The following is a 13905-nucleotide window of genomic DNA, read 5'->3' on the forward strand; positions in this document are numbered from 1 at the left end:
AAGAAGAAAAGGTGTCACTGCTTTCACTTCCAGCTTGGTAAGTATGGTTGAGAACAATTTGTTTAGCTTATCCAGAATATCTGCACATCAGTTTTAAAATATATTTAACTTGTATCCAGGAAGCACATTCTACAAGCTAATCTCAATCTGTTTACAGTGTCGCACATATATGTCGTGAGCTCTATGCGAGCTACAAAAGAAAAATAAGAAGCAGTCATATTTTTCTCAAAATCATGATATAATTGCATGTTGTTAGATACATTTAATATAACATAAATTAAATGTATTTAATACATTTAAGATAACATTATATTTTTTTCAGTATCAATAATTTTAACCCTCAAAATACAATAACTATATTAATAGCTAAATCATAAATGACCCTAAACCAGCTATCCTGAAAAATTATATACTAAGCAAACCTGAAACATGAAGTAATTTTTTAAGAAATCTTCCATAAAACCAAAGGCGAGTGTGTATTATGTATATAAATGCTCCTTTTTCACATTTGTCAACACATTTAAAATTTTACTTTAAGGGATAATATCAATCAAAACATTGTAAGTTCTCGCCATATAACACCAACAAGATTGTAATCAGGAAATGAGATTGAACAGCTTCGTCATTCAAACTTGTAGATACCTGGTCAATGCATGTTCTGTTGTAAGAAGCAGCCTCAGAAATCAATTGCCCATGATCCCAGTTTTGGAAGAATATATATTATAAAGGTTCACGGTCACGGTTTTATAACATTCGACCTATGAATAATATGATTTATAGCAAATCAGGTAAACACCGTGAGGAATACCCGCATAAAGTAAAGATGCTAATATGATAAACTCATCGCAAACACTCCCCCCTTTCCTGCGATTACAAAGGCTGCCAAATCGCCGATTGCTAAACTTCTGAATTTACTTTGAAAGCATATCAAAGGGTGGACGTATTCTTCCCAGTTTCATCGATAGATTGCACCTCTTTCTTCGCTTCATCAGCTTTGGGTTTCTGTGTACCGATCCAAGTTTTGCAAGGGATTTCGTCATGGTTATTAGACGATTCGACCTTGAAATAGGAAATCGTTCCCACTATCCTTCGTAGATACGCCACGCATTATCCAAAGTAGCGAACACTCCATCACACTTACCTATGAAAATGGCCGAGTGCTTGACTCCTGGATGCACTGTAAAAACATGGGACAAAGGGGACTCTATCTCAAGTTGGTACTTCTATAAAGCGACTTATTTTCTCTCCTCGCCAGATCATCTTTGACTTTCAGCGTATCCAATCAACATTTTTATGGACTAATATTTGTTTTCGGTCGAATTGCTTCTGTTAAAGGATCCTAGTCAACCACGCCTCTGTATTTGTTTACATATTGGGACAATTGTCGACAGTACACTCAACGCTAAGCAGGAGTCGCACTGGCCCGTCAACAATATTTACCGGGTGTGAAGAAAGGATTCATTTTAAGTTATCATAAAAGGAAAATTCATTCAAACTGAGATAGCGTGAAAATCATGCTCACTATCACTGTAAAAGTATGAATTATCTGTAAGCTTAATAACCACTAGTTTCGGATATTTATTGTACTTTTATTCCTTTTTGCCATTGATCAGTATGGGAGCTTAATCTTTCACTCCGAGACGTTTTACAAGAGCATTTAACGACGCATTTTAATCAACACTTTTATTTTTTTTACCGGAACATGATCTGCTCATATTTAACATTAGAAACGTGTCTGTGATTGGTGTTTTAACGCCTAATTATTTTTGTGTGGCTTACAGGAAATGTAAACCACGCTATGTCATGATCCAAGATATTTATTCCTGGCTGGATTTGTCACGGTGAATAGAGTGCTTGTCACGTGGTTTACTATTGTCGAAGATAGGTTCCAGTCTACGCTCGGCTAAGTTACGCCAGCCTTAAGGCTTCAGAAAGCGAGCATTTCTCAATGGAGACTGCAACACGCTGTCGAAGATCGTTTTTTTTATCTATTTTTTTCGTTCATCTTTGTTCCTTAGATTTCACACGCCGGCTTTCCTACAGTCGGCTTGTCTTCTAAGTGCGGATTACAGCCAGGAGTTGTGCTCTCACAGGCCAACATCTCACGGTCTGGACCTTTAGTGCAGGTCGCGCCACATTGAAACTTAGGAGTCATCATTAACTCTCTGTGCGGTCACGTTTCACGTAAGTCATTTACCGGAACGTTTTTTATCCTGAATTTCGGTTTATGCTACATGCTCAGTAAGAAAATTACTTACCCAGTCTTTTTAGTACATGCTAAGATAAAATTTTGGTTAAACTGCAGAGTACCCTGCCACCCATGGCATTACATGTCATCGAATACAAATAGAATGAACAATTTTTAGCCAATGAGTGAAAATAGGACTTTTTTGTTGCCATTAGAAAATCAAACACTGCTGTTGTCTGGAAATTCAATTTGACGGTCTCTTTAAATGAAATTATACTTTCATGTTTACATAGCTAAACCAATAAAAGTCACAAACGTCTAACACCTAACCTAAGACTGCGGTTTGTCGTTAACATGGTGCGAAATGGTTGTAGTGATTGATTCCAAACTTTGGTGAATAATCCATTGAACTCAGTAAGAAAGTGGTTTCGCTTTTATTAAAATGTGAATAGGAGACTAGTGCTTTAATGTTACAACTGAATTGTGATTAGTGTTATGTTTTCCAAGTTATGGCCAGAATTATTCAGACCTTAACAATTCATGACTTCCTGTGAGCTTAGCAGTCTTCTAGATTCTCTTCATAATGGTTCAGATAAGCATTGGTACTTGGTAGCAATACATGTGTATTAGGCCTTTATTTGGTAGACTACAACTCCTTTTCAGTTGTTTGGTCTGGTGAATTCATGTTAATGTTGCAACTGAATTGTGATTAGTGTTATGTTTTCCAAGTTATGGCCAGAATTATTCAGACCTTAACATTTCATGACTTCCTGTAAACTTAGCAGTCTTCTAGATTCTCTTCATAATGGTTCAGATAAGCATTGGTATTTATACTTGGTAGCAATACATGTGTATTAGGCCTTTATTTGGTAGACTACAACTCCTTTTCAGTTGTTTAGTCTGGTGAATTCATCACAATACTGATATACATGAGAAATTACACTTTTTTGATCAACTGAAAATAGCTAGGTGCCTTTTCCATTTATCATTAGTGAAAAAGTAATAACTCATGTACACAATAATATGAACTAGGCTCAGCAACAATAGATCACATTAGAAACCAATCAGATTTACACAAAGTAGGTTGTTCTGATTGATACATGCAGTAGCTGACAAAAATTAAAAAAGCTTGGATACTTTTATGTATATGGATAAACACTTACAAAATTGCATTCCTGAGTAAGAATTCAGCTGAAGGACAAATTTTGATGGCACACACTTCATTTAATCAATAATGTCAAATTTATCTGCCATCAGTTTGTTGATTTCCTGTGAATGTGTATCTTTCATGTATACATTATGAATAATTAATAACATGATTTTTCATATGATATTTACTTGTAAATTTTTCAAATACTTTAAACTGCACACACACTATGAGCTCAATGTTTGTTGTTTGTGAAAAATTTACTTGTGCTTATTTAGAACACCAAAGTACACTTTAATTAACTTAGCTTAGACTTTGTTGAGTTTTTATGAAGACAGTTCAATGGAACTGACATTTGTTACACTTATAGTTAAAAGTTAGAGCTACTTGATGTGGATTAGATAACCATCAGGTATCCTCAGAGACCCAGGGTTCTAATCACAACTGTAGACCCCTTAAAAGCACAGTCTTAACAGGTCAGTTCCAAATTGTCACAGTCATTCTGAATTTTGATTGGTACCAGATGTTCAATCTTGTTCCGGCAAATGAGAGTGAAGTAGTTCTCACAAGTACTCTTGTGTGCTCTAACACAAAGTGATACATGAAGTTCAGTTGCTTACCATGTTTGTTTTGGACCTTTTTGTACGTTAGAGTAGCACTTTGCATGATGATGTGAAGTTGACCATTTGCATGATGATGTCAAGTTCACCTATTCATTTCTCCACATAACTTGAATTTGGTAGACTCACTGGCATAAAATTACAATTTCAATAATAAGAAAACTTGAAAGCTTCTGGTAGTTTAAATTATATGATACCATCATGCACTTGCCTGTACATTGAACTCTGCTGTGTTTAAATTATGTCTCTGATTACTGTTCCTGAAATCTATCATGGTGACACTCTATCTCTATTGAGCTTTCTCTTAAATAAAATCTCCAGGTCAAATTGTAAATCTTATTGGGTTAAAAATTATTAGCAATGTTAATGTAATGTTACTTCAGAGTACTTAACTCAACATATGATTCATTAATATATTGCTTGTGTTTTGATCTTGTAATGTGCCTATCTTTTTTCCTTAGATTCTTCCATTTGCAACCTCCTATCTACCTACTTCAACTAAATTTTTCTGTGTTCTTTATTGAAAATACAGTCCCACAAAACCTAAATGCATTAATTATTGTGAAAGTTTTGCTCTCAACCAACTGAAAGTTGAACTTTATGCCCTAATGGACAAAAGAAACCTACTTTCAACATTGTGTTACTTCACACGTATGTATTGTCCAAAATTAGTCATACATTCAAACCAAATCAAGCTCCCAATGGCTTCTAGTGTAGATTACATCATTTCCTGAATGTCCCTACCCTTCTGCAAAGTTTTTTCCTTGTGTACTGGTACACAAAATGTCAAAAATATTCATATGAAATGCTTCCCTAGAGTTCATTTCATATCACTTGTCTTGGGAAAAAACAATCAACCTACAAACTTCAGAAGTCAATTCCACTTCGTTACGTAAACAAAATCATGACTGAATCTATCAGGCCACTATGGGAGATTATGCTGATGTTTTTTCAGTTTCTAAAATCCTCAGGTTACATGTGCAACCTTTGTTGTCAAAATGAGACCTCCATAACATAGTTTGGCTAATAACTCTCGTCTTCAGAATGAACATTTCAGGACTTTTGTATGCTAGTTATTTTGTGTTATTGATGAACAGGATCAATATTGAAAACTATCTAATGGCAATTAGATATTAGCTCTTCTAATAGAAACCCAATGAGACACCAGACACTAAAAAGCAGCTCAATTTCGTAAGCCACACAAGTACGCATTGCGGACTTATTTTTTAATTATTTTGTTAACCTTCAAAGTAGCGCAATAAAGCAAAGTTTCCAATGAAGACGCTACTTCTCAAGAAATAAGGAACAAATCGAAAATTCGGGACTACCCTCTGGGGTTTATTGCATTTACGTGGTTATCTCCAAATTTTTACGAAAATTGACTGAATATCGGCCGAGAATGAACCCTTCAAAGACCAGAACTCAAACCAAAACACTTTGTAACAAGAAAAAGCGAACTGAAATTTTTTCGGGTTTCGGTATTGTTTAAATAAACGCGTTACCACTTCACGCCTGTGAAGGTTGTTATCCAATCATATTGGAGCAAGCCATCAGGCAATGTTTTACCTGTCGGCGCTGAAGCGTGCTAGAAAGGAAAGAGCAGACACTTTATGTAAGGCGTTACATGTAGGTCGAGAAGATGAAGTGTAACACGCGTGAATATGTAGCTATGTGCGTCAATATGGAAGGTACTTCAAGCAGCAAAAGGAGGAGGAAAGAGGTCAGGCAGAGGAAGGAGTGCTACACTAGAAACACAACACACCTTTTTAACGATCGATTCTCGAAGTGCAATGCTACACGAAATGATGGACTTTCGGCGATATTTTTCGCGAACTAGCGCTTATAGCAGCTTCGATAAAAATAGACTCTGGCCACTGAATCTCTTTAGTCTAGTAGGAACCTCTATCACGATCCGCGAACAATATTTCCGCTCCAACACAAACTGTGAAGAAATTTTCCTATTTCCGGAACGGCAAAAAAAAGTTGTCGCTTTTGGACATAGTAGAAGCTTGAAAAAACAATTTAATTACAAAAAAATCTCTGTAGCTTTCGGAAAGAACTCAAGTAAGTAGACCTGATATCGAAGGAGCGATTTCGGAACTTGACAAAACTGTGCAGAGCGTCATTCTAAATCAATAGTGGTTTTTAAATCGTTAAGAATTTGATAAGTCTTAATTTTATTTTAGAATTTTAATTTTAATTACATATTGAATCTTCTGAATCTGAAAAGTGAACCCCAAAAACTTACTGATAAGGAAATGGTACCCCATTCAAAATCAACGTACTCGATCACATTTCAAAGGAAATTCATTCAAATATATCCTTTTTAGAGCTAATCTCTGAAGGCAGAAGTTTAAAATCGCTTGCGAACGGCAGGAGCCCTACAGGACCGTCCATACTTTTAAGTTTTTTTTTAACTCGTCATTTGCTTTTTGTGACCTACACCTCGCGCGAAGCTTGTCGACGCTTCGAGCGTTCTGATTGGTTCCTAGTTGCTCCGTATTTTGCCATTCAGACTGTTTCCATGGAAACGGCGAAAGCTGTGTATTTTTCGTCAAATAACCCAGCAAATTCAAAATAAATAAACTCAGTCAGTGCCACAGAGATCAAGCAAGCCTTAAAGTGGAGCTTCAGTTAGCCTTTCACTTTTTTAGAATTCTTCCCTGGCTGTTGAAGAATTCATACATGGGAATTAAGGGATCAGTCAATAATCATATAGAGTTGGCAGGGGGTGAAGCCCCTTTTAGCCTTTTGTGGATTTAAACTTCGTGCGTCAAAATACGATAAAGCTATCCTAAATCTCGGTGTCCCTGCGGATCAAAGGGTTGGGGGCAGGTTAAAGTAAAAGCACGGCTCAAAAGATGGGGACGTCCTATAATTCATGGCGTTGTCAGGAGAATCATTCCTTCTCTAGATTCCCACCTCGCAAAACTCGCATATTTTGTGAAAAATTGCATATATCAAGGTTCCCTTTGTGGAATGGATATAAGTATTTGTAAGAATACCACAACCGAACGCTTGAGCCTGAATATTTAAATGCCACCCAAATGTCATAACATATAAGTTAACTTATATGTATTATAATTATATATTCGCACAATTCTAATCAAAGAACGTCAGGCTACAGACTCGCCTGCTTATAAAAACGTAACCCTATGGTGTAGACATGCACATGTTAAAAGTAGTGCCTCATACGTGCGGTAGAAGGGTCAACAAATTTAATCGGCTTAATGGGTTACTATCATTTTTGATAAGTATGGGATCATGATGCGCGCACTGTAAGATCCGCTAAACTACTTATGGTCCTTCCAACCACGTATTAGGGCCACCACCTTGGGCCACGACCTCGGTCCTCACGTTCGGTCAGTGAGAAAGTTAATACACATTTTACGAAAAAAGAGTTAAACAATTGAACGAATTTTAATTTTTATCAAATAATTTTCTGAATGTCATTTTCGTCGCATAAACATTTTCACGTTGATTCAGAGCAAATATCGTTGCTTAACCCAAAAGGATGGTGCAATTTACAAAATGCGAGAGGGAAAAAAGGTTATTATTAATTTTTGCTCAATGTACTGTATGGGTTTATCGCTGTCTTACCTGCAGGTCGGCACACTACGCCAGCATTATTATGGTGCCAGCATCCGTGAGGATTCCTCCTCAGAGGACATTGTGATACTAATATCTCGTTTCCTGTACAGTCCAGATATTTCAACCACATCTGGCCTGTTCCTTGTCCAAATTCTGCATGACTCAGTGCTAATAAAGCTCCATCGTATCCAAGCTGGCGACAAACTACGTTAGCGTTTCTTAAATCCCAGGCCCAATAATAACTGCCACAAACAGTTCGCCATGTACCATGGTACAGCACCTCAACACGACCAGAGCGTGAGAAATTGTAAGGATTCACCAAACGAATAGCTGTTAAAATGAAAGTAGTGATCACTATTATCGCAGAGCTAATAAATGAAAATTTGTATTCCTGGTAAGAATTTGAGACGATTGTAACAAAAAAAAAAAACAGATTTTTTTATGTTGGAAGCGCGCTCTTAAAAACGTCCTATTTCATAGTTATTCTTTTCAACTTTCCTTCGTTAGGAATTTTAAAAAAGCACTCTCTGTAAAATTTAAAAATGTCTTAATCCAATTTTGAACTTGAACTTTAATCGTGTTTCTGTCACAATTTCTACAAATTGTTTGAGAGCACCAGAACAAACTACTGTGATTCGTATTTATTGTCGTCCTAAACAGAATATTTATGATCTCGAATAGATCACAGTTGTTTACTATTGTTGCTTATTGCCTGATGTGATCTTTTCAGATAGGGCAAGACGTTTCACTAGCGCACTTTTAGTTGTTATCGGGGATCGAAACCTGAGAATCTGGTCTCTTTGAAAATGAACAGGTTAAGTCATATCGAAATGTCTTGTTTCTTTGTTGTCTATTACTTTTCTTGGATTTGTAGAATTAGAAATTATCTGAGGTGTAATGCAACTTGAACTTTATTTCTCATGTCATTATTGATTTTCGTATCTGTGAATATCTCTCTGAATTTTACCGTAAAATATTGGGATGGGTAAACAAAGACCTCGACCTCCTCACTCGAGCGACCCAAAAGGTTCTCGTGAAATGAACAGCTGGTACCTCCTTCTTTGCCTCCTGGTTCAAAATATGTTTAATGGGAAACCCTCCTATTCCCGGTGCTTTCTTGCATCAGAAAAGTTTTTCGCACGCGTTCGAAATAGGTTGAAGGAAATCAATTTGAAAAATCAATACATAAAATGCTAATTTCAGTCTTTTGCAATTTCCACTAAGTTCAAAACAAAAACCAGTTTCATGATTCATCAGCCGTGAGTGTCTCAACATATGAACCGTATGAAAATTGTTATTTTGAGATTAAAAGTGAAACGTTTTAAAGGGCATTAACACGCCAAAACAAAGAAGGATCTCATTGAATTCATCCTCCAGATCAAAGTGCATCGAGTCGAACAGACTCGTATACACTTTTTTACAAGGCGAGACGAGGAAATATCAGATAAAAATAGTTACTCCTCACTAAATACGAGTTCAAAAAAGCATTCGGTTTTGAGATCATGGATGAGAAACCGAGGTCAAAACCACATGATATACTTTTGCAAGTGGAGGCTAGAAGTTTGAATTCAGAACTTGAAGAAAAAGCTTTTTTAGTGCCTCAGAGTCAGTGGGAATAAACTTGCCTTAAAAATGGAGGAATTACTGTCGATGAAGTTGAATACAAAGGTGAAAGATGATTAAATATTTTGTTGATAAAATGGAGAACATGAATGCACCGGAATTGAGAGCTGAAGCAAAAAGACTTGGACTCAAAAGAATTCAAGATTGAGAAGGCAGGAATTGATTGAGCTGATACGAGGATCTTCTAATATTTTTCATAAGACAGTTTCAGATATCGATTCTCAGATCAAAAAGATATGTCAGGTCGCGTAACGATCGTCAGGGAGAAGAGGATCAGTTAAGAAAAAAGAGGAATATCCCACAAAGTATTAAATTCATAAGAAGAGGAGCGAGAAAGAGAAATCAAACAGATAACTGATGAAAGTAATCAACTCAGATTAGTGAAACAGCCGGCGGATTGAGAGGTTTCACGAGACAATTTTGAAATTAAGAGTTGAAGGTTTTAACATTGTAGTGCGCAATTGAAAATTTTATATTGATAATTGCGCATAGTCAATGAATTATAATTATTATTAAGGTTTAAAACCAAGAGAATTTATGCAAAGAGCCAGACTTGAAGTCTTGTATGCTAATAGAAGAGAACCGTCAGACAAGTGTCATTGCGATTTTGAATTGTGAGGTGGTTAGAGAAGAGTTATGTAACGAAAATGTTGAACTTCTGAATGCTTATTTCTTAACCGAACCATTCGGAAATCTTGACGAAAAAGATGAGAAAATTCAGAATTTTAATCTAAGGGGAAGCAAACGGAGATTTCAGAGAGTGCTATCTCTTAATATTCTTATGATTGATTACCATCCATTAGGTGGTTCATCTTACATCGAAATCCCAGAATTCATCGCGAAAAAGGAGACGATCATAAATATCAAGAACGAAGATAATGTATGCTTTAAATGGCGTATAACGAGAGCGTCCAATCCTGTTGCGAAAAAAAACTCAAAGAGTAACAAAGATCCTTATAGCACCATCTGAGAAGCTTAGCTGAAGTGGTACCATTTTCTCTGTAGAGCCTGACGAGATTAGAAAGTTTTAAAAGAAAAATGAGGACATCGCCGTAAACGTGCTTGATTATAACCGTGAAGTCTATACTCTCAGAATAAGCAAGAAGAAAAATAGGAGGCAAAGTACCAACCTTCTTCTCATATTAGATGGTGAAATGAAGCACTACTTCTTTTTGAATGTCACGGGCAGGTTACTCCCAAGCCAACCACGAAAGAATATTGCCTCAGGTGTCTGAACACCTTCTCAAGCAAAGAAAAGTTAGCAATTCAATTGATGATTGAAAAAAAGGTCGGGGAGAAATCTCTGTGATCTCAAGCCACTATGGAAGAGAAAGCAACTCATGCATGGGTGCATGATGAAACAAAGCCAACGAATTGCATCTTCTATCTCTGTGCGAATGATTTGTACGGATTGGCAATGTGTCAGTCTCTTGCTGTTGGAAATTTCAAATGGTTGATTGACTTTGAATTGGAAAATTGTTCTGTTCCTTGCATTCTTGAAGTGGATCTTGAATATCCAAAGAGTTTCACAACTTGCATAACGACGATGCATACGATGGAAATCCACATGAAGCGAACGAAGTTGGCACTCGCTAAGCCTGTCTATTGCGCAATGAGCATCCTCGATATCAGCGAAACGTTGATGTACGAATTTCACTACAACTTTATCAAATCTAAATATGGAGATCGTGCAAAGCTGCTCTTTGAATATACGGACGGTCTTGCTTAAGAGATTAAAAGCGATTAATTCTTCGAAGACGTCAACCGTAATGTGAAAGACAAGTTTGAAACAAGTAACTTCCCTAAAGATCACCGCTCTGGTATTCTAACCGGATGCAACAAGAAGGTTGTGGGCATGATGAAAGATGAAACTGGTGTAAAGATCATTTAAGATTTCTTTTGGTTAAGAGCAAAGATTCACAGCTTCAAGATTCTTGAGGGAAACGAGGAGAAGAAGTGCAAAGGGGTGAAGAAGCCTGTGATAAAGAATAATATTCCCACGAAGATCATAGAGAGTGTCCATTTAACGGAAAAATGCAAATAAGGAGGATGAATGCATTTGATCTTCACTAAGACTATCAACACGATAGCTTTGCAAAAAAAATTCAGAATACAGAGAGGAGAGGGTTTAGATAATATTTCATTAATATTTAACCAGCATTCAAGACAAGAGCAAACCCAGCAGAAGGAGGAGTGAAGTAAACACTTCTTCTTTCAGCTGTGGTGCAAAAAAGCTTCTCAACTTTACTGAAAGAGGAATTAATACAGATGATCATTATGTATGGGGATATTTTTCAAATCAAGACGGAGACTTTTTTTTCATGAAGGTCTAAACTCAGACTGTCATATTTTCTCATTTCCAATGACAGTTTTTATATGGGAACAAATTAAGGCACACCACGACTTCTTCATAACAAGATACAACATTAATACAACATTGATCCTGTGGCATGACAATCTCAATAAAATCATGAAACGTGTTTAAACAAGTTTTCAAGAGAAATCACTTGATACGATGTCAGATCTTTACTGAGACAATAAGTAACAAACGACGACAAGTTCAAGATGACAAGACGACCACTGGACATTATAGCATGCAAGAGTAAAAGTTGAAAGAGAAGCTGAGCGCACATGCGCGTGTCAATGACCCTGGAATTCATTTTGAATTTCACAAGGGCCGGCTGTGAAATCTAACATGTGCCAAAACCCGCTTTTTGTAACTTATGCACAGCTGAAGATATTCGAATAGAATTATGCGCTGTGTATGTATGGTATCAACGATCACGAAGTCACGCTTCGTCGGTCTACTGCTATTTAGAGTTTATTTCAGGTGGTTCAAATTGGTTTCGTTATTTCTAGACGTCAACTCTTCGCTGATACTACCACACTTTTGTGTGAAGGCTACCTCGAAACTAATGTCAAATTAAATATTCGATTTTTCTGACTGTAACTTGATCACTTTTATGTAAACCTCTCCACCTCCTAGAAACACCCTGGGTTTGACTTCTATGTGTCTGTAACTCAAAAAGCGAGTTCGGCGACCAAGTGTCTTATTCCTGAACCGCTATAATCTGTATGTCATATTATTATATACTTAAATCAAATTGTAAAATCTCTTCACAAATGCTTCAAAGCCATCTGAAACTTCAAGACAGTTCCGAACTGGATGCCGTAGATCTTTAAACCAACTTTGCGAAATGATACACCAAATATTAATACTACGCGCTTTAAAAATTATTTATCATTCAATATTTGTAACTCATGGGTAGTTAAACCCAATTAGTATCTAGGAGGCAAATTTTCGAATCATACCCAATCCTTAATAATAAAAGGCGTCTTTTTCTACAGGCTCCTCTATGGTCCTATTGCAGTTCATTTGTGAGGGTCTCCCCTAAATTTTTATCATCGACAGGGCAACACATGCTTTAAGCCATTCATTTGTCAAAAGGGATTTCGTATATCATAATCATCGCGTACCTATAGGATGGCATACAACGCCAGCGTCTCTGCTATGCCCACAACTGTGAACTCCCCATCCTCTGTGACTGCATTCTGATATTGACGTCTCATCCCCTTCGCACTGCAGGTCATCTAACCATATCTGAATTGTTCCCTGTCCAAATGCTGCGTCACCAGGCGCTGATAAAGCTCCACTGTATCCAAGCTGACGACAAACTACATCAGCGTCATTTAAGTCCCATGAGTTGTCACAGATGGTTCCCCATGTACCATTGTGCAGCACTTCAACACGACCAGAAGACAGCGAATTGGTGGGGCTCACCAAACGAACTGTTTCCCAAATGAAAATATAAGTTACTTGTTTCACTTCATAAGAGTTCGCCAAAGGACCTCTAGTTGAAGCGGAAATGATACTTAACAAGGGTATGTGGGGTATGTTCAAATGAAAGGAACCCCCTTAAAAATTTTTTTTTTCAATTATAATTTCTGATGCAGTATAAACGAATTAGGAACTGCAGACCTAAACTTTCTGTAATAGATGATTTTACTTAAAATTTTCCTAGAGTTGGTTTCTACCAATAGCGTCACCCATACATTCGCACCGTTTTAATGAAGGGTTTTTTTACTTTGGATAATCCATTGTATCGCCGTCTTACCGGCAGGTTGGCAAACTACTCCAGCATCCTCATAGTGCCGACAGTTGTGAACTCCCCAACCCAAGTGAGGGCAATGTGATATTGATGTCTCTTCTCCTTTACATTGCATGTTATCCAGCCATATCTGACCAGTTCCTTCTCCAAATGCTGCGCTAAACATTGCCTCTAAAGCGCCCTCGAATCCAAGCTGGCGACAGACTACATCAGCATCTCGCAAGTCCCAAAAGTCGTCACAGATGGTTCCCCATACACCTTTGTACCGCACTTCAACACGACCAGAACTTGGTGAATTGTTGGAATTCACTAAACGGACAGCTGTTTCAAGATAATTAAAAATTAACTGTTAAAGAACTAATAATATACATGAAAAAATCACTCAGTTCTGATTGGTTAAGATAAATGCAGTTTTCAGGTAATTCAATGCAAAAGAGGCTTAATTCAGTGCAAAGAAGTAACAAACCAGACTGAACGATTACTTGAACTGCTTAGCCAGACTTTGAACTTTTTTGCGCCTTAAAGATGTGAAAATATCATTGTGTATTATTATTTTTTTTTTCGGTTGTTTTGACCGAACGTGCAATGTCACTTGCAGTGTTTGATTAAAATTTTGTACTTGATGCG

At 37.0% G+C, this 13905-nt stretch overlaps 1 protein-coding gene across 1 annotated transcript in view; it reads right to left on the reverse strand.

Moving 5' to 3' along the window:
• Positions 1-12635: 12635 nt before the first annotated feature.
• LOC113671737 (scavenger receptor cysteine-rich domain-containing protein DMBT1) overlaps positions 12636-13905 on the reverse strand; it is a 38343-nt gene continuing 37073 nt past the window's right edge. The window contains exons 7-8 of the mRNA XM_089210835.1: positions 13285-13599; positions 12636-12958 (exon numbers count right to left, since the gene is read on the reverse strand). Coding sequence (XP_089066961.1) covers positions 12636-12958; positions 13285-13599 — 638 coding nt within the window. The remainder of the gene's footprint in view (positions 12959-13284; positions 13600-13905) is intronic.

The sequence above is a fragment of the Pocillopora damicornis genome, chromosome 6 (assembly GCF_964200805.1).
Source record: "Pocillopora damicornis chromosome 6, jaPocDami1.2, whole genome shotgun sequence".
NCBI lineage: Eukaryota > Metazoa > Cnidaria > Anthozoa > Scleractinia > Pocilloporidae > Pocillopora > Pocillopora damicornis.